Genomic DNA, 22,438 nt, shown 5'->3' with positions numbered 1-22,438 from the left:
GAACAAACCAGCCATGTGTCATGAGCGTGCGCGCTGTTAATCAGGCCCGGCCATCCGTGAAGAGTGAGCCCCTGCTCCTCGCCACGTTATCCCCGCCACCATTGGACCGCGACAGATGTTTCTGCGTTCATTAGCATTCTCCGAGTCGGACAGTTAGTGAATGCCACTCGGCGAAGGTCTCGAAGATGCCAAGGACAGCATGGATCAGTGGTAGAGGCAGCGGACAAGGAAGTTCTGCATTTAGAGGCGAGGTGAGGCGAGGCAGAAGGGCTAGGTCACCTCAGACGTCCATGTATGACCAAGAGCAAAGCTGTTTGTTGTATATAAGCAAAAAAACTAAAAGACACTTGAGCTGAGACAAGGAGCAGGCAGAGCACGGCTGTGTCTGAGGAAGTTCTGAAAGTCAGACCCGACTGAGAGGATTGTTGGCTTGCAGACAAACACCACTCTTTTCTCAAGATATTAAATCTTTTTATGTCTTTTTTCATATGCCAACCTTTCAGACACAACAGCTTGACATTTCCTTTTATTGGCCAAACTGAATTAGTAGTAGTGTCTGCCCAGATCAAAGGAGTCACACTTGTTTCAAAGAACCGTTTGTGCTTCTGTTTGATGTATTAGTATTTGTCTTAGACTGATGGAAAAAAAACGTCTCTAATAGTAATGTCTAGATACAGCAGTCATCCAAAGTAATTATGTGATGGTGAATGGAAAATGAGACTCTAAAAATGTCATGCTACAATAATTTGAAACAGCCTACTTTTGGTTTAATTGGGCTAATTATGTTTCTTTGAGCTGATCAGACCACATTACTCTCTAGCAATATAGAGTATCATGAGAGGATAAAAAAGAATAGGATGACCCAGTAACAGCAGACTGAAGAAAATCTGACTATCAAAGACATGTCCATCTCTTAGCAGAGTCAGAGTAATTATGAGATTGCGATTTAGATAATAAACGCTAGGAGATAAGTTGAACTCAGATAAAAGAGCCAGTGATCTAGCCCTGCCTCTACTTCATTACTGTTCACGCTGGGGGGTGCACACACATTTACATGTTTTAATTACAACTCAAAGGGTGTGCACATATGCTGGATTAACACCATCAGGATGTGTTTTATGCACATAGTGCTGGCTGTGAGAGATGTGGTATTATTATTAATAATATTAGTAGTATTGTTCTTTTTGCACTTATTATTGTTGGTGTTATAAAATGTGTAAATGTAGAGTTGTAATTTTCTTACTAGTGGTCTATATCACTAACTGTTCTGAATCATTTGGTTCTCATTCTCTGTACTACCCATTTTATACAGGGGCATTTGTGATGAAAGTGTCAGCTACAGACGCTGATGATGAATCCTATGGAAACAGTGCCAAGCTTGTGTACAGCATACTACAGGGACAGCCCTACTTCTCTGTGGAACCTGAGACAGGTACATGATCATCTACCAATGTCCAAACATGTCTGCTTTTATTCATTTGTTTATTTAAAGTTCAAATTGCCATCATCTCTGCCTTTAAGTGATATGCTCCTCTGTGCACTGGCACAGGCACAAGCTTCCCTCATTTCCTCTTTATCCTTCCTTCCTTCAGGCTGTGCTGTGATATCAGGTGGTCACACTTCTCAGAGTACTCTCTCTGCCTAAGTGAACAATTAGAGTAATTCTGGGCAAGGGTGTTGAAAGTGTGTTTGTGTGAGTGTGTGAGAGGCCCAGTCACAGGACCTCACAGTGCAGGATGTTGCATGACCTTTTCTTATTATCCTGTTTAGATGCTTGAAATGCAGAGCTACTCTCTGAATGTATAAGGCCAGGGTTCTGTGTACATGTTTTCAGTCCTGAATTTTAGAACTGTATAATACTTAAACTGTTTTCCACAGTTGTCCCATAGAGCAGCCCCAAACCTGAAACTGGGGTTGGGTTAACTGTGGAGATATTGGCCATATATGTTTGGGAATGGCAGAGATTACAGAGATATGGGGGATAACTGACTAGGAATAGGCTTATGACAGAGATCCAGGATATAACTGATTGGTAGATGGTACACGGTGGAGATATTGGGTATATCTATCTGGCGATGGGTATATTACAGAGTATAACTCTGTTATTGGGTATAACTCTATGGGGATGGAGCACACTGCAGAGATACAGGGTATAACAGTCTGGGGATGGGCACGTTACAGAGATACAGGGTATCACTGTCTGTGGATGGGTACGTTACAGAGATACAGGGTATCACTGTCTGTGGATGGGCACGTTACAGAGATACAGGGTATCACTCTCTGGGGATGGACACGTTGCAGAGATACAGGAAATCAATCTACTGTTATAGAACTAAACTGTATGATAGAAAACTGTATGTTAGGCAACATTTAGTGCAAGCATAGCATTTCTGCTGAAAGGTTCGAGTTTTGGGCTGCAAATTTATTTGACTGATGATCAATTATTAAAAAATTTACATTTACAAGTTATAGAGCTTAAAGGGTCCTACAATACAATAGCATGTAAGCCATTATATGAAAGCCATTGTGCTCATATGGAAACATGAACATAAGCTACAACATATGTGCGTGTTTCTGTTGCCCATCAGGTGTAATAAGGACAGCTCTGCCCAATATGATTCGAGAGAATCGGGAACACTACCAGGTGGTGATCCAGGCCAAGGACATGGCAGGCCAGATGGGTGGTCTCTCGGGCACGGCCACCGTCAACATCACACTCCTGGATGTCAATAATAGCCCTCCTCGCTTCAATTCTAGTAAGCATCCGTATTTGCATGCCGGACATGAAAAAGGCAAGTGAAGGAAAAATCAAACCTACATTGGAAAATCTGCATTTGCAAGCAATACGCTGAACTAAGCTGTGTTAGCAATAATCCACCAACGAGATCGTTGCACTGCTGGTGACTTCTGTAGTCAAGACCCTCATGTAAACACTCCTTGGTGTCAGTGCTTAAAATGAAAAATGTATCCCAAACTGCATATCTGGGCTGTTGGAAAGATCCATGCAGTGGCACTCAGGGCACATTTCAACATTTCACATTATGAACAAGGGGAATATCTAGAAAAGAATAAAGTAGCCTAGAGAGGGAGAGAGAGAGTGTTCCGTAAGAGCTTCTTTTAGTTTTGTAATCCCTCCTTTCGCTGCATTCTTAAATCCAACATCAGAAACAGACAAGCTTAGGAAACCAGAAACACACACACACACACACACACACACACACACACACACACACACACACACACACACACACACACACACACACACACACACACACACACCCAAACCTCCAGTAGTTAATCGAAGCTGAAATTCTATTAAACAATAACCATAGCGATATAGCTTTGCCTCTCTTGTGAAACATGGGTAAACAAATAGACAAATACACTCTGAAGCAGTCGCTTAGAGAACAAAGAGTTGGCGTGTATGCCTGGCTGTTTACTCAGTTTCTTCGTTTCTTCCTCACTGCTTTTCTCTGACTATTTTTAAGGCGTCTACCCTCTGAATGCTTTTGAGTCGGCTGAAGTGGGATCCTCAGTCGGTTCAATCAAGGCAAGCGATGCAGACACTGGCGAGAATGCAGAGATGTGGTACAGCATTTTGGATGGTGACGGACAGGAGGTGTTCAGTATCGTCACGGACGCCGCCAGGCAAGAGGGAGTAGTCGTAGTCAAGAAGGTGAACAGACAAATATTTTATGTTTCCAGTGTGATGTGGCTCCGCTTTTTACGAATTTTCCATTGTCCAGACACCGTCCTCCTTTATAGCCTTGCAGACATTTAGATTTGTGCACAGGAAAAGCATGCAAGCACACTTCTGGGCTTGAGGTGCTGACGAAACAATCTCTTAAACTAAAGCCATCATGTCCTATTAACTTTACAAAGGTGTTTAATTCTATTCACTGCCAAGATCTCTCTTATTTCCCTGAGCATAATATAGGGATCTATTTGGTTTGTGAAATCTGCCCCTGGCGTGCTTTCATTCTCTCCCAGTAAGGTCAGGCTTTGAAGCAGTTTTGGCAGTTATTCAAACCGTATTGCTAAAATAAGAAGAGGCGATAGATACTGAGGTAAAAGAATAGGCAGAGAGGTAAAAAGAGCACCTTGAGTCACTAATCTGCATGTAATTAAAGGGATGTATTAAGGCCAGTCATTTGTGCATTAACGAAAAAAAGATACTTAACATGGAAGAAAAGGGGTAGTGATAAGCACTATTCAACACGAGTATCACATCAGGGCTCAACATTAGAATAAGAAAAGTTCGAGCCCAACTGCAGCTAGGCGATGTCATTAATCCACAGCCAAATGCTCTATTCGGGTCAAAACTGAAAAGACCTAAAGAAGTAAGGCTGCCTTTGAATTTGAAGGGATATCAGATCAGAAAAGGGGTAGTGAACAGCAGATTTATTCAGGTATCAATTTTTTTTCTCTTTAACGCTTTCATCTCTTCAGCCCCTGGATTATGAAAGCAAGCGGACGTACTCGCTAAACGTGCAGGTGACGAACACACACCTGGACCGGCGCTTCAGTCATTTAGGTCCGTTCAGCGATACGGCTATGGTCAGGATCACGGTCAGAGATGTGGATGAGCCGCCTGTCTTTGGACGCAGCCACTACATTTTTGAGGTGGATGAGGACCGGCTTCCTGGAAGCTCTGTCGGTACGGTTTCTGCCCGGGATCCTGACGCTGCCAATCACGTGGTCAAGTGAGTGATGATGAAATTAACGAATGCCACTGAACAGAAATCATGTGACTGTCCCAATGTGCGCAGACCTGTATGTTTAACTCTCCACTTACCTTGAGCCTACAGAATGTTAGAGGATCGAATACTACACATAATGAATATATGGATACTTATTTCACATATGAATACTTATTCCACATGTTTTTGAAAATTTTCATTTCACTTGACCAGGATTTAATATGGCATGGGAAGTTGTAATCAAAACAAAATGTAACACTAAACATCAAGCAATATTCTGTCATAGTATCAGGCAACATGACACATCTAGCATTTGTTCCCAAGATGGTTTGCCAGATTTCACGTCAGTACAGTCCCACTGGACTGAGGAGCCAGACTGCAATGACAAGAGGGTTGGAGTGATTGTCTATTGCCAGCTTAGTCAGAAACCACATGACACCAAACCCAAATTGCATTACTACACAACTTGCTTAGAAATAATGTGAAGAACATGGGTGAGGTGACAAATTAGAACTAAAACCAAGCAGGGCTCCATTGAAATGCCTGCTCATATTCCTCATTCTCCATCCCTGTTGGTGATCTGATACCTTTGACGACGTGGTTAAATTGAATCAACCTGTCCTGAAGGCAGTATGCGTATGTACTCATGTGCATGTGCTTGTAGTGTTGCATTTGTGAATGTTTGATTTTAAAGGAGGAGGAAGAGCAAATTCTTCCTGGCATCTCTGCCAGTGATTTCCCTGCGGAAGTAGAGCAGGATGAATGCAAACACTGTTTATCCAACCATCCCCCACCCTTTTGAATTCCATCCAACTTCTATAAGTCACAAACTTGATGTGAAAGAGCCTGCATTGTTTTCTGTTGTCTCCCATCTACATATTTTCTCTCTCTCTCTCTCTCTCTCTCTCTCTCTCTCTCTCTCTCTGTCTCTCTCTCTCTCACACACACACACATACATACTTACAGAAAGCAGGAGATTAAAGAGAAAGGAGTGTGTGAGTGAGTGGGGGGAGAGGCGAGCACACGTTCTCTGAGTGATGGTTGAGAGCTGTCCCTCTGCTTCTGTAATGCATGTCCTACTCTACTGCATATTTAAATGTCAGCAGAATATATAAGTTGACATTGATAAATGGGTCTAATATGAAGGATTTCCCTTCCTTCCTGCCTGACAACAAAAGGAATAGAACAGTCCGTGTCATCAGCTTGGGAGCTCTGTCAAATGAGACAAGTTAAAATGTCACCTTATATGCAGCTGAATGTGACTGATTATTATAACATAGTCACTTGCAGGTGAGAGAAATCCCATCTAATCATAGCTAACTAGTCAATTCAAAGGACAATTTCTTTCACTGAAATTGAATGAATGAATGAATAGACTCACATGCATAAAATATACAGTTACAGAGGATAAAATGTTTTTATAACAATAAATAACTTAGTCTAAATACTTAATTCTACATATCCATTTATTCGCAATAATGTATAGCCCAAAATGAATTTCATTGTATCCCACATGTTGGTACTCTTCTGAATCCTGATAAATTATCAATTCTGTTTGCGATGGAATTGTGCACTAAAACCCAAATCTACATGAGTGTTGTCTCTCTAGCAGACCATATACATTCTTCTTGCATTCAATTATGGCTATTCTTCTGTACAGATACACCATCGATCGGCACACAGACTTGGAAAGGCTGTTTAATATTGACTCCAACAATGGCACCATCAGCATCTTGCAAGCTCTGGACAGAGAGACGTCCAAATGGCACAACATTTCCGTCTTAGCCACAGAAATCAGTAAGTATGGTTTTTTGTTGTTGGCTTTTATTTCAGCCATAAGAATAAGAATGGACGTTATGCAATTAACAATAATATGCTTTCATGTTTGCTCTAGAAGAAAGGGAAAGGTCTGGCCAATTATTAAATGTGAACAAAAGGCAGCTTAACTGAAATTCGACTGTCAGCCGATGCAGTGTTTATCTGCGAGTGCAAGTACAGTTTTGCTTTGTTTTGTTTTCAATAAAGTTCACACTTGCCAACATACAGTAGTATTTCCCTTGGGTTCAGCATTCTACTTCAATTTTGGGTTAAGAATGAATTCCTGCTTGCAATGAAAAAAAAAAAACCTCCAAGATATATATCTACTGGTAACTCCAAAGGCTCTAACAATGTTTTTTTTATATCCTGTAAAAGTAAAATTTAAACTCTAGCAAAAGAGTAAATCTGATATTGCCTAAACACATAAATCCAGACATTCACAAAAATCTATAAAACTCATTAATTTTTTAAGATAAACATCAGACTACCTAACTCTTGCTGTTTGTTGGATTCAATTACTGTATTCTCTGTATAAGCATATTTGCTCACAGTAATGGCAAAGTGAAATAAGGATCTCATTGTGTTTGCATTTTTACAGTTAGTAGTGTGCCTGTCGTGACTCTGTACTACAGCACATTGGATTTCAAATAAAAACAATGGCTATGGAATTATAACGCAGAATGCTAAACTTAATTTGAGGGCACTTATATCTAAAAAGGACAAAGCATAGGACAGTATCAAGTTCCTGCTCAATTCTTTCTTAGTCAGCTGTGGTCATGCATAAAAGAGTTAAAAGAATGTCTAAGTTGATCCTTGATGTGAAATGTGCATCTGTAGTCTGTCATAAAAATAAATATCATACCTCACTTTCTAAGCTTGCCTATTCAAACACATTTCTCACATTCAGGTGGTTCCTTGCAAACAAGAGTCCCCGTATTTATCAAAGTGCGGGATGTGAACGATAATGCTCCGGAATTTGCCATGTATTATGAAACCTTCGTCTGTGAAAATGTTAAAGCTGGGCAGGTATGAAATGCCTGTTTGACATTTACAGTTAAATATGTGACTTGGGTATTTAATATATTTGTATAACTGCATTCTCTGATTCTAAATGACATTGTGTAGGTGCATGAACTTGGTCCAGAACTTTCTGCATTTGTCACAAATATCCTCCTGTTGAAATGTGATGTGTGTGATTCAGCTCATTCAGACCATCAGTGCAGTGGATACAGATGAGCCTCTAGTTGCACATAAGTTTGTTTTCAGCCTGAGCACAGTCAATCCAAACTTCACCATCTTCGACAATGAAGGTAACATTTGCAAAGCCAAACGCATCACACAGCACACAGCATACCAGTAAAGTGGCATCGTTTATAAATAGTGTTAAAAATTAGGCCCACCAACATCCCCCCCAGTGCTCTGACTCAGAGAACCAAAAGCACACGACTAAGAAGGAACATGTGAACATTATTGAACTGGTCTGGCGTAAAGCCAGACTGAGATCAGCCAGTTGTTTCCAAAGCTCTGATAACAGACAAATGGCCATTAATCCTGGCCACGCTGCCGTTTACCCTGCAGATAACACGGCGCGGATACTAACACGCAGGGGAGGGTTCAGCCGACTGGAGATGAGCTCGTACCTGCTGCCCGTAGTGATCTCGGACAACGACTACCCCATCCAGAGCAGCACCAGCACCCTTACAGTGCGTGTGTGTGCCTGCGACAGCCACGGCAAGGTGCAGACCTGCAGCCCAGAAGCCCTGCTCCTCTCTGCTGGGTTAAGCACGGGAGCCCTGGTGGCTATCCTACTCTGCATCATCATACTGCTCAGTGAGTAATGCCTGGCCTCCTTAAACAGAACGCAGTTTTTTTCCTCGACATCCACCTCCTCATATTTCTGGCTAATTAAAGTCTATTTGGTCCATTTTCACAAAGCTTAAAATTTTGTTAGGTTGTATTTTTTTATATAAAGACGATATAAAAACTAGCTTGGCAAATGTAAGTTGTCATGTAAATTTATGTTGTAATGAGTGGCTAGGACAAAGGCAAGTTCAAAATAATACATTATCCACATACACATGCAACAAAACTGTGTGGTAAATGGATTTCAGGGCCCAATGCTTACAGAAGGAGCGTTTTTAAGAATACTAAAGCCTGCGAGATTGAACTGAAACACTAAGGACACAAACCTTACACATTTCCCAGCCCATTCACCCCCAGAACTGATTAGACCATCTTTAAGTATGTCAGAGATATCTTAGTCCGTGTTTTCACACTGTGTTCTGACCTACATCTCCTCTCTCTTTGATGAATGATGGAGAGCAATTCGCCTCTAAGAGGGTTCTTAAACCATGGCCAGATAATGATCACAGCAATGTCCAGCACCATCTCACTGCCCTGACCATGGTGCTCGAGTTCAGATCAATATATTAATTGAAAGATTTTGGTCTCTGTTTTGTTTATATAATCAGACAAAGCTCATTGTTTTGAACATAGTTCCTATAAAACAGTGTTAAACAGTTTTAGAGCATTTGTGTATATATATTTATCTGATAACAGTTCTCCTAACTGGTGATAACACACTGCAGACTGTGCAGCTTTCTTCCTGATGTTATTTATTCTTGCACCTAATTTTTTCCCAAATATTCCCTCAGACAAAGCAGGGCAAAACTAGGGCACCCCATTAAGACATTACTTCAGGTGATGCTTATAGACATCTCCCCTTCCCTCCTCCTCCTCCTGCTCCCTGCCTTGGATGTGCAACAGTGGGAGAAAAAGAGCTTTCATTATTAAATGCTGGCAATTGACAGAAAGTCCTTTGTGTACCTGCAGTCCCCTAAGTAGGTTGCCTGCTCCTGCCTACCATAATGAAGAACCATGTTTATCCGCTTGTAAGTTAATGCAGGCTAGGAAAAAGTGCACAGCTCCAAACAGCAGTTATTTCTGAAGCAAGGTCCTAAAATATCCTGTTGTGATGTCCATCAAAAAAGAACCTGTTGAAAATCTCAGAACATGGTACTTGACCAAACACCAATCATAGCTTATCTGATGTAGTATTATTGGAATCAGTACAAGAATGATTGCATAAATAATACAGTCACTGTGACAGTATTGTGTTTGTGTTTGCAGAATTCCCAAAACATTCCCTAAATTAGTTCCATAACAGAGCTGCCCCCCCCCCCCCCCCCCAACAACGGAAAACATACAAACAAGCTACAAAATAAATACACCGTTTGCTTTTTAACACATATTATATTGATATTAATCTGCAGACTTATATATGCGATTAGTGGACACAGGGAGTGGTCCAGGGTTTCAGGTGAACTGGTGATCTGGTGAACTCGTTATTTAGTATCTCAAGTTAAGGAGCATGGAAAAAACATAATGGCACGTGTTATCTGCGTGCATTTATGTAAACACCATACATAATGAACAGCAGCTTGGTTGTTGTGACATACTGTAGTCCATATCAACCCATTATATTTAACTGAGTCTCATCACGACTCCATCTGGTGAGCGGCAGTAACTGTCACGCGTTTTATTGTTTCGCATATCAAGCACAGTAAGGCCCACCATCTAATTTCCCACCCTTTCTTGCTCCTTCTCTAAATAGCCCTTTCAACCGGTCCTTCATTCCTGAGTAGACAGGTTATAGCACTGAAGGCTGAACCTTAGCTTTTACGGCTCTTGAGCGCAATATCATGACATCTGCTCGTTACCCTTTCCCTCTCTCTATCGTGCCAGTCTTTCTCTCTGACGAGCTGTCTAATTCAACTCCGCAACCCAGCACTGCGAAAGGGAGCAGCGGGCCATAACGAGAGATTGCTACCTCCATCCACACCCCCACAACCACCCCCTCCCCTCCCCTCCAGACCTCAGAACAAGCCCTTCCTACCCTGCAGCCCTCCAGGCCGGGCAGCCCCCCTGCAGGGCCTCCTTCATAATTAACACCTGAGTGGGAGGCAGGGCAATCGTGCCGTTTACCTGCTGAGAGGAGAGAGCAGGCACTGATCAGGAAAACAAGCTGCAAACAGGAGCACCTGCTCTCTTTTCAGACACAGATTTCCTTCCCTACTTCAAATATATATAAAAAAAAACCACAAAACAACAAAAAACATGATTTTCTACCTAAGTTTAACTATTAGCCTCATCTTGCTTTTAGCAAAAGTTCAGAAGCCCAACCCGATTTATGTAGTGGACAAAATAAAGTGGCAAAAGCATTGACAGGTTAAGCCTGGTCCAGCAGAACAAGCTCTTAAAAGCCTTATGCAGTCTATAGTATGACATGAGTATAGAGTAAGCGAAGGTGAGGGGAGCCAGCAGAATTAAGCTCTCCACCCCTTTTTTTCCTGAATCTTTAATGCTCCGAGGTGATCGCTGCCGGCACTACTAAGTCTTTATCAGCAACAGTGTGGCTCTTTCCTCACCCTATTCATGAGGATCATAAGCGCACGACACCTTTTGAAACACACTCCTCTGCATCTTCTGCTAAGCCCTCCGCAGTGTTATGCAGCGCTAGCTCCATTCTTATCTCCTCTCCCGGCTCCAGCCAACCCACAGCTATGCATTTCTGGCTCACTAGCACCCCCTTTCTTCTCACTGCTGTAATGGACATAACACCCCCTAAATATAAACTGATGAACTAGTATTTAATAATGGAGGGTAGCCAAGCACTCCTTATTTTCTGCTTTTTAAAAATCTGTAACATTTTTGCCTTTTGTGCGTATTGTTATTTCTCTGGTCACTCAGTCAATGAATGTCATTCTGGCTTCGATTACAGCATTTTCCCCTCTTTTGTTGCTATAGTGATCGTAGTGATCAGATTTCAGTCTTTGTGTCCATATTCATGGCTCCTGTACTTGCCCCTCTCTTCCATGCACAGAAATGCTTAGGGACCATAAAGCATTATTCATCTCAGCTGTCACCATAGTGATTGCTATGTTTTGTTTGTCTGTCCCCTGTCTCCATAGTGATTGTGGTCCTGTTCGCGGCACTGAGGAGGCAGAAGAAGAAAGAGCCTCTGATAATTTCCAAAGAGGACGTCCGGGACAACGTGGTGAGCTACAATGACGAAGGGGGAGGGGAGGAGGACACGCAGGCGTTTGACATCGGTACGCTAAGAAACCCGGAGGTGATCGATACCAACAAAATGCGACGAGACATCATCCCAGAAATGCTGTTCCCATTCCGACGCGTCTCCCCCATAAAAGACAATACGGACGTGAGGGACTTCATCAGTGGACGCCTCCAAGAGAACGACTCGGATCCCACAGCGCCTCCTTATGACTCACTGGCCACGTATGCCTATGAGGGCAATGGGTCGCTGGCAGAATCTCTCAGTTCACTCGAGTCATCAGCGACTGAAGGTGATCAGGATTTTGATTATCTTAGTCACTGGGGCCCACCGTTCAAAAAACTGGCAGACATGTATATAGGAAAAGAGACGCAGAGAGAGACTTAAAGCTAAGTTTTAACACTGTACTGAGTATACTGACTCACATCACTACATGAACTTAGACTCACACTTTTACGCAGTTGTGTAATCCATATAGAGTCAATGAAGACCTGAAAGTCAGCTACTGGAAACCTTTCACACAGAAGACAGGCTTAATTCTTCTTTTCATCCTTCTTCAACTTCTTGCTCTTTCTCTTTATCTCTTTTTTTATTCAGTAAAGATGCCTTTGAAATTTAGGAATTTGTTGTGATCGATGGTGTGAACAATGTGTTTTGTATCTACAAACAGTGATAGCAGCTTTCTATACTATTGATGTTTATTGCTAAATAAATGGATGAAAATATTCTGATTATTAGCTTAGATTTTATTGCAAACCATGTCTACAATAGATCCATGTAATATGTTTTCCAATTACGAACATAATGTAAACTATTTGGTATCTTTGTTTAAGAGGACGTGTCCCAGTGAAAGGTTTGTATGGGTTTTGTCAAACTGTGCAATCATGTCAGCACATTGAATAGATATGTATAATGAAAGGTGTAATCTTGTAGAATACAGTACTGGCCATACATTCTCCATGTTGTTTGGATGCTGTCATGTTGTTTTATACTGTATTTATATTTTTATACTTATTTTGATAATAAAGTTTTGAAAATCAAAAACATTTTATTGCATTCATTATCGGTGCATGCTAAGATGGCAGAATTGTTCATTTTCAGCTTAATTAGTGCAGCAACACCACACAAACATGGTATCTGTTTTCTTAGCAGTGAAAGTCTTTTGAATGCGCTTATAGTGACCAACGACTATTTGACCTTGAAGAGTTTGAGAAAAGGATTTTGTTGGATAAAAAGCTGTTAACATCATTTCTGTGATATTTTCTTCCTTTTACTGAAAGTGATGTGAGGAATTGATGACCTTGAGCCTCTTTCAGGGAACGCTGCAAAAAGAAATCCTCCCAAAATTAATGTTTTTTATTGCAAAAAAGACTAAATAATCCCAGTCAGCATCTAGTCAAAAAAATAATATCACTCCTGCAGTGAAACTGCTCTTGGTGTTAAAACTTGTAACTCGTGTAGTTATTCACGGTATGAATACATTTACTGTTTACACACTGCTCTTTATAAGTGCCTTCATAATTCAGCAATTATTTTTTTACTATTATATTGAAAAATCATGTTTTACCATGGTCGAATATTATGATAAAAACTGCAGTTTCGCAAAGACAATACGAATCTTATGCCGCTGAAATAAGTAAAAGTAAAAATGAAAGCAGTTATGCTTATACCTGCACATAAGGGTGTTACTGATTCATTCTGCTGGGAAGAACATGTTTCATCTTCCTCTGATACATTTTTCAATGCTGTCCCTAGATGATTACTAAGTTGTGCAACTTCAATTTGCACTTCAGACACTCGGAAAGATGCTGTGGTAGCAAAAAAGAAATCCAAACTGCACATTTTGCAGTAATGCAAAGAAAAAACTGAAGAGACATAACAGTGGTGTTTGAGTGAAATCAAACCGAAATCCAAGATCAACAGGAGTTTTAAACAGATCCTGTATACAAGGATGTGGATGTAGAAAAACATGACAAGTAAGTCATACATATGTCTGAAAACATTCAACATTTTTTTATTCTGCATGTTTTTATATTTCTTCTCTGCTGAAACATACTCAGTAAGTGAAATTGCCATGTGATATTTATCTTTAACATTTCACTGTACTATGTAAATGTATTATTCTATTGCATGGAACAATTCATCACCCTATTACCTGGCAATATATACATCAGAATCATCTCTAGCATTTTCTTGTCACAGACATTATATGAATGTCTGATCCTTCAGTTAGCTTGTTCTGTATTTATATTTCACATATATGTATATGTATTAACTCGTAAGTAACTTTGCGGAGATTAATGAGTAGATCGCCTGGACTACATTCACAAATCTACCATCAGGTTCAATTAATAGCAAACATTATATTTGACCTTAATTTTGATAGTCTGAACGTGTTTTGTTCTTATTTGCATATGATGTTAGCAATTCATAATAGAACATTACTCTGTAAAAAAGTACTACCTGAACCTGCCCAGCTGGCACACGACCGACCTTCAACGTTGAAATGTGGTTGAAATATGGTTTAAATACTGTCTGTAAACAACGTTGAACAAATGTTTAATGTTAAATTATTGCGCAAACGTTGAACTATTAACGGTGAACCTGCCTTTGTATTACCATTTCAAGTAAAAAAAAACACAATACAAAAAAAAAGTACAAACAACTATTTAGCATTGGATGAGGGTTTTGAAAGAGGTATTAGTTAATATTATTATTATTATTATTATTATTAATAATAATAATAATAATAATTATTATTATTATTATTATTATTATTATTATTATTATTATTATTATTATTATTATTATTTATTTATTCATTCTTCCAAAAATTTCGTCAAAAACAGGCAGGTATTAACCAGGAAGACAACATCAGGCAATGAAACAAATGTTTTGTGGCAGAAACAAAACTTTGCAATGACAAACCAACAAGTTTAAATAGAGCAGGAGAAAGTATTTGACATCAGGCAGAGCCTGGAAAGAAGCCATGTGTATTGAATGGTCTTTTCTCTCTATAATGTTGGGTCACACCTGCAAGTCAACAAAATTTTTAGTTCACAACCATGACACATAACATTCATTGACAAGTTTCTTTAAAATGTATGTCTTTGCTCTCTGTTTGGGTTGGTAAACTTTGCAACTGCAATAGTTGTACACTAACAGAACAGTGACTTTTGAGCTGCATACCAGAATACCATGCAATTTTCCAATACGAAATGTTTAGGTGTTACAGAGGAAGAAAATATAAACAGATAAAGACTGAGGAGAGATGCCGTTTTGCTGGTCTGCAGTGATTCTGAAGAAGTACCAAAAACCATCAACTGCAATCATGCAGCTCATGACTTGATCAAAGTTAACCAATGTTGTTACATTTTTAAGTAACTATGTTTTCAGTCTACCACTGATCTCACAACTGGGGTTAGTCAGTCAGCTGTGTCTTGATGTTGTTCTTTAATACGCATGGCCTTATTTGCATGTCGGATTTGATTGGCTTTCACCCTGGGCAAGGGTAAATTTACCGCAGCGGTAAGTTGACAATGGTGTGCTAATTATCGCTACGGTAACTTTATGAATATGAATTACATACTGCGCCACATAATTTGCGTGGTGTTGCAGAGTTTATGAATCTGGCCATGTATCTCTGTACCTTCTGGTCTTTTCTTTTAAGTAAAAATGTAACACTCGCGGCGTCAAGGAGCGATAAGGTGGACACAAATGCTGAGAAGAGCAAGATTCATTAAAGGGAAGTCCATAATCAGGGTCGTACAGGCAGGCTTGGGTCAAATCAGAGGAGGAGTCCGAACATGAAACATAGCCAAGACGCAGAGATATAACGAACACAAAAAGATACATAGAAACCAGGGGTGGAAAGTAACTAATTACAATTACTCACATTACTGTAATTGAGTACTTTTTATGAGTAATTTGTAATTTTCTGAGTAGTTTTTGAAATATGTAATTTTTACTTTTACTTGAGTAAATTTTGACCCAAGTAGTTTTACTTCACTACTTTTGAACGCCCTCACATTACTGAGTAAAAAAATATTGATGGTGAAAAATTAAATGCGGGCAGAAATTTAAAACGCTCACAGGATTCACAACTATTCAAAATACAGTGCCCACAGGATTCCACTTTTCACAATAAAATGTACACAGGATCCCACAGAACCTGATAGATAGAAGATTTAAAGATAGAACAATCTCATCCTTTTGGAAATAAGTGCACCAGATTATGACCTGATTATGAGATAATGGAAAGGGCGCACGCAAGGCAAGGCCACGCAATTGGCCTTCAGTTCTGGGACTCAGAAGTTTAAATAGTGGAATCCCGTGCATATTTTTGTTTTATTTGGAGATGTGGGATCCTGTGGTCATTTTACATTTTATTTTGAGCTGTGGCAACCTGTGGGAATTTTATTGTGAATAGTGGGATCCGGTGGGCACTGTATTTTGAATAGTTGGATCCTGTGAGCACTTACTTTTAAATTGTGAGATCCTAAGAGCATTTTTTAATTTTTGATATGGGATCCTGTGGGCATTTTATTGTGAGTAGTGGAATCCTGTTGCATTTTAGGTTGATTTGTGGCATCTTGCAGGCACTTAATTTTGTGTGCATTTTGTTTTTTGAATAATTTGTAATTTAAATTTCTTTATTCTTATCATAGTGTTGTCCGTTGGACAATAGGACTGAAAATAGTTTGCACTTTATGGTACAGGTTGTGACTGTTCTTGTGCTGTGAGGAAGTATGTTCCTGAGCCCAGCTGATCTTTTGCAAGTGTGGATGTGCACAGCCCCGTCGACAGGGGGGGACAACCGGGTCTGTTGTCCCGGGCCCTAGGGCCAGGGGGGCCCCATCAAAGAGCCCAGCAATTTATTTTTTATTTAAAGTCTATAATTTTTAAATAATCTTTAAATCTTTCATTAATATAACATTATGTACTCATAATAAGCTCAATGGCTCAAATATATATGTTTTTTACCTATCTGCATATTTTCCATTAAGTGCATACACCCCCGCCTCCCACTGGAAAATGGTTTGATCCAGCACCGACTGTAGCCGGCCGGTATCGGCCCAACAGCGGGAAATACAGTGGTGGATAGTTAAAGTAAATACAGAAATCTGGAGCGCAGAAAAGAAAGGAAAAACATTTACCTGGCGAATTTTAAAGTTGCATTGTGTTCCAGGTTTGAAAAGTGCTGGAATTTAGGGTAAAGTACTTGAAAATGCTTGAAATTGTAACTACTTCGTTTCACAACAAATAGCTGTCTGACTGAACAGTTCTCGTGAAGACGTTAAGATTGGGCGTTTTGAAAATAAACAACCATTAAATAATGTGATAAAAAGCGAATTATTTCGAATAATTTCGAGTATATGTATAAATATTTAACTTAATTAAGTTTAACGTGCTGGAAAATATTGAAATGGACCTTTAAAGTGACGTACACGTGCTTTAATTCCACCTTATAAAGGTGTATGAACCCTGCAAACATGACTTTGTTCATTGCGCTGAAGCGCGGCGCGCGCGAAGTTACAAAATTCGAGAGGTGTACGACCTCGCGAAACGACAGCGCGCGAGGCCCTCGCGCACGGGCGGAGCCACTGCGATTACTTCATTTTCGCGCGAACCCTCGCGCGGGGGGGTACATGAATCTTTCTTGTCCCGGGCCCCAGCAAGACTGTCAACGGGCCTGGATGTGCACTTAAATACGCTTTGAAATCGATTAAAACAACATGTGCTGAATTCATCCATTCATCCTGATTCATCCATGCATTAAATAACTGAAAGTAACTAAGTAACTTTTACTCAAATTACATTTTAAATGAAGTAATTTTGTACTTTTACTCAAGTAAATTTTGAGATGGGTAATTTTACTTTTACTCTGAGTATATTTTAGGCAAAGTGATGATACTTTTACTCAATTACAATTTTTCAGTACTCTTTCCACCTCTGATAGAAACCAAGACACAGAGCAAACCACAATCACTAAAACAGGCTGCATGCAAAACAATGACCAGCAACAGACAAGACCAAACTTAGGATATAAATAGACCAAACTAAACAAGCAACACATGAATCCAATAACGAGGGTGTCAGGTTACAACACGCACATGGTTAGTAAAACAAAACCATTACAGCTGGGGAAGGGGCTAACTGTGAGAAAAGTTTGTTAAAATATCTAATTAAAATTGGCCTAATAAATTACCCATTAGTTATACCTTCATTATAACTTCATTTTGTTTAGATTTCCATTCTTATAAGTTACTACAGACCTATTACTCATTGTCAACACAATTAGTAAATTCACTTGATGTATTTAGATTTACACAATAATAAATATATGTGTTGTTCTTACTCAGTTTAAGAGTTTATTTGTGCTCATGCATTAAGGCAGTTTACTCAAGTTGTTTGACTTGCCTCATCAGGTTTCACAATGCATTGTAAATAGGGAATGATTCTCTACAGCAGGTGTTCCAGACAAAACTAAAACTTGACCTGTTGCAGAGGAATATAATAGAATAGCCTTTATTGTCATACATCAAAGTACGAGAATACATTCCTCGCCTCTATGTAAATATGTAAACATGCAAATAATAGCCTACCTGAACGAAGTGGCATCACACCCTAGATAGGCGGTTCTTAAATATTAAAGCGCGATGAGCTTTAAAGAGGTGATGAAGTTTCCTGGAAATCCAAAGCCAGAAACCATAGAGATGTGATGTAACCAAGTGAAAAGCCCTCATGTCATTAGGTATAAGTCATTTAAGGAGGGGAGTGACACTATGGACCTGGGGCCAGTAATTTCAGTCAGTCATGCATTTGCTGTATTTCTTTCATAAAGCCTGATTTCTGAGCAGATCTCTGCATGCATAAGAATCAAGAAAAGTCCAAGATAATGACAAGAAGGAAACATATTCCATCATAAATTTCTCATCTAATTGCAATCATTTGTCTTTTATAATGTTTCAAATCAGCGATAATGATATTGAGCAGCAGACAATGTCACATTAAAAGCCCTCAAAACTCATGAGGAACTCTAATTTATTTCTCAATCAGAAGAGGAAAATGTTACTGCCATAGCATAAAAGTGGCTGTCAAAGTCATGACTTTTTGATTTCTCTGGATATTCACCACCAACAGGGCAAGAGTGACGCAAAGCATGGCTTCCTGTAGAGGTGAAAACAGTTTAATCACAGCTTTTAGAGCGGGTAGGGGACCAGGCATCACACAGTGAGCTATTTGGAGAAAGCAATGACCCATGCACTGCAATGAACTGTGGGAAATGTCTCATGTCCTGAGGGACACTGCAGGGTTGCCGGAGCAACGTGATGGGAAAGATCCTCATATACATCAATCAGGCTGATCGTAGGGGATGATCATAGGGATCCCGGTAGCAAGATGCTCCATCACGCATATAATGCTCCGTTTCAAGAGGCATAGTAAACTGTGTGCCACACGGAATAACACATGAAAGCAGTCTTGTTAATGCTAAGTTGGCAGTTCACACGTTGACTGCTGGCAGAAGGTCGAACAGTCAGTCTTCAATAAGCCGTCAATTACAGCATGTTTCACAAGCCTTTAGAAGCTGACTCCAGATCAGTTTTCATTGCGAGCATGTGCTTTGTTACTATCTCACAGCACAGCCAGAAAGTGTCAAGCCAGCAAGGACTGATGCATGTGAAGTATGCTCTTGTATTTTGTGCTTCATTTTAGCAATGTCAGCTCTCACATTGCACCCTACCAGTGAATCCAGAAACCCACTGCTTAACTCACAGTTCTTATTAATTTCGCTGTAATTACTGAATAGTTCACAATTCTTACTAGTATAAGGGACTAATAATACATCGGTAGGTGTCTGTCAGTACTTAATGATGATGATATGTACAGTATTGCTGTTATTTCTCATGCTTTAAAAGTGCAGCCTTTGAATTTATAAGTGTCTGTAGGGACAATTTATCCCTTGGGCTTAAAACTCCCAAAGGAGAACTGTTATATCCTGATGGAGAAGAGTTATATCTGATTTGTAAAACTTTCTCTTTGTTCTTCACAGCTCGAGACACAACTGCTCTGCTGAGTATGAATAATTCAAGGTAAGCAGTTAAATTTGACTTTACCTCTCACTGCTTTGAGCACCTTGTTTCCTAGAGACACTGACAGTTGAATTGGAAACACTGAGTCATGTGTATCAGAGTGAAGTATAAGTGTAAGGACTATGAATATTTTTGTTACATATTCATTATTTTATAATTGAAACGAAGAATATAAGGCCAATGTCTAAAATATAATTTGTTTCTGGGTAATATTTTTCATATAGCCTACTAAGGCATTTTGGGCCAATTCTGTTTACTATTAACACTGTTTACTATTATTAGTTCTTCTTTCTTTTATGTTCAATGAGTAGATGAAGTATATGAGGCTAATTGAAGCCATTGGAGTTTACTGTGTGAGTCTGGTTTTCAATTCAAAACTCTAAATAAAAAAACAGTTCAAAAACCTGAAAGTAACCAAGGAGACAGGGGAAAGTGTGACACTGGACAGTGCTGTATCAGCAGCAAGAACCAAAAAAACATATTGTTACTTAGATGTTGTTCATCTAAGTAACAATACATTTATCAAATATTCAGAAATATCTTGTCTTGCTATGTCCAAACATGCTCCAAACTATAAAGTATACACATGTGTATTGTGCCAAAAGGCACTGATCCTAGCCCTACCGCACATTTAAGCAAGAGAAATAATATAAAGTGGATGGTAATGCATCTCCTTGTTTAAATGACTGAAAGGTGAAGCAAGGCTTAACATCACACTGAGAAACTCACTTAGATTAAAAAATACTAATAAAATATTAATACTCTGTACTGTATCCTCATATTTACCTTTTCATCTGACATACACCATGGGCATGCAGCAAGAAATTAATAAGCATTCTTGTACACATATTAGGCCACTTTTAATATAAACTTGAACTTGAAGCAACCTGAGGAGGCAGTGTGCAAGTTAGCTTTCCAGAAATGAAGTGCTGTGAGATGTGACATGTCAAGCACCTGACTTAACCAGAGGAACTGTAGAAACAGACAGGGACAGAGAAAAGGAGAACCAGGAAAATTGGTAATGTCAAACAGTGGCTGTAACTGTACCTGCTCCAACAGGTTACACACTACAATTACACACTATCATGCTTTATCTACACACACACACACACACACACACACACACACACACACACATTCTTGTATTAATCTCTTGGTGGGGACACTAGTCAAGCACATGCTTTTCGGGGACACCACTTTCCTGTGGTTCTATAGATGTGAAAAAAATCAGGCATGCATAATTAAAATCTACAAATACAATTGTCATCTTAGATTTTTGATTTAACCAAGTAAGTATCCCAGTGTGTTACCAGCATGTCAAATGGGGACTTAGGATCTGATTTGCATAACACAGAAATTAGCATATGTGTATGTAACATAATGGGGACAGTACACACAGATCAATTAGTTAAAAAACATCACGGGGACATTTAAAAACGAAAATATATATATATACATACATACACACACAAATAAATGCATACAAAAAGCCATCTTGTGTAACGAATGACTCCCTTTTTTATTTCTGTCAAGGCCAGTTACAAAAAATAATATATAAAACAAAAGTGTGACAGGAGTCAACAGCAGAGCTGTACAGTATAACTAAAGTAGTGTGAAAAAATAGCAGTTTTTGATTTTACTGCACAAATTATGACATGCCTTATGGCTTTTCCAATGCCCTAAAAATAATAGTGAGGCCACCTACACACCACCCACACACCACCCACACACCACCTACACACCACCCACACACCACCCACACACCACCCACACACCACCCACACACCATGTAGAATGTAGAAAAAAAAAAACCCAAAAAGTACGACCGTTGATGTTTACATCTGTGAATGACTCCCTTTTTTATTTCTGTCAAGGCCAGTTACAAAAAATAATATATAAAACAAAAGTGTGACAGGAGTCAACAGCAAGAGCTGTACAGTATAACTAAAGTAGTGTGAAAAAATAGCAGTTTTTGATTTTACTGCACAAATTATGACATGCCTTATGGCTTTTCCAATGCCCTAAAAATAATACACTGAGGCCACCCACACACCACCCACACACCACCTACAGACCAACCACACACCACCCATACACCACCTACACACCACCCACACACCACCCACACACCAACCACACACCACCTACACACCACCTACACACCACCCACACACCATGTAGAATGTAGAAAAAACAAACCCAAAAAGTACGACCGTTGATGTTTACATCTGTGAATGACTCCCTTTTTTATTTCTGTCAAGGCCAGTTACAAAAAATAATATATAAAACAAAAGTGTGACAGGAGTCAACAGCAGAGCTGTACAGTATAACTAAAGTAGTGTGAAAAAATAGCAGTTTTTGATTTTACTGCACAAATTATGACATGCCTTATGGCTTTTCCAATGACCTAAAAATAATACACTGAGGCCACCTACACACCACCCATACACCACCCACACACCACCCATACACCACCTACACACCACCCATACACCACCTACACACCAACCACACACCACCTACACACCACCCATACACCACCTACACACTACCCATACACCACCCACACACCACCCATACACCACCCACACACCATGTAGAATGTAGAAAAAAAAAACCCAAAAAGTACGACCGTTGATGTTTACATCTGTGAATGACTCCCTTTTTTATTTCTGTCAAGGCCAGTTACAAAAAATAATATATAAAACAAAAGTGTGACAGGAGTCAACAGCAGAGCTGTACAGTATAACTAA

At 39.6% G+C, this 22,438-nt stretch overlaps 1 protein-coding gene across 2 annotated transcripts in view; it reads left to right on the top strand.

Annotated features, from left to right (window-relative positions):
• Positions 1 to 12,596, top strand: part of cdh10b (cadherin 10, type 2b (T2-cadherin)) — a 31,419-nt gene extending 18,823 nt beyond the window's left edge. For both annotated transcript variants that reach the window (XM_076999630.1, XM_076999629.1), the window contains exons 5-13: positions 1,313 to 1,432; positions 2,589 to 2,756; positions 3,489 to 3,676; positions 4,450 to 4,703; positions 6,361 to 6,497; positions 7,426 to 7,544; positions 7,720 to 7,828; positions 8,097 to 8,348; positions 11,489 to 12,596. In XM_076999630.1, the coding sequence (XP_076855745.1) occupies positions 1,313 to 1,432; positions 2,589 to 2,756; positions 3,489 to 3,676; positions 4,450 to 4,703; positions 6,361 to 6,497; positions 7,426 to 7,544; positions 7,720 to 7,828; positions 8,097 to 8,348; positions 11,489 to 11,979 (1,838 nt within the window). In that variant the 3' untranslated portion in view covers positions 11,980 to 12,596. The remainder of the gene's footprint in view (positions 1 to 1,312; positions 1,433 to 2,588; positions 2,757 to 3,488; positions 3,677 to 4,449; positions 4,704 to 6,360; positions 6,498 to 7,425; positions 7,545 to 7,719; positions 7,829 to 8,096; positions 8,349 to 11,488) is intronic.
• The last annotated feature ends 9,842 nt before the right edge of the window (positions 12,597 to 22,438 follow it).

The sequence above is a fragment of the Brachyhypopomus gauderio genome, chromosome 3 (assembly GCF_052324685.1).
Source record: "Brachyhypopomus gauderio isolate BG-103 chromosome 3, BGAUD_0.2, whole genome shotgun sequence".
Lineage (NCBI taxonomy): Eukaryota > Metazoa > Chordata > Actinopteri > Gymnotiformes > Hypopomidae > Brachyhypopomus > Brachyhypopomus gauderio.
This window is presented reverse-complemented; position numbering and strand designations above follow the sequence as displayed.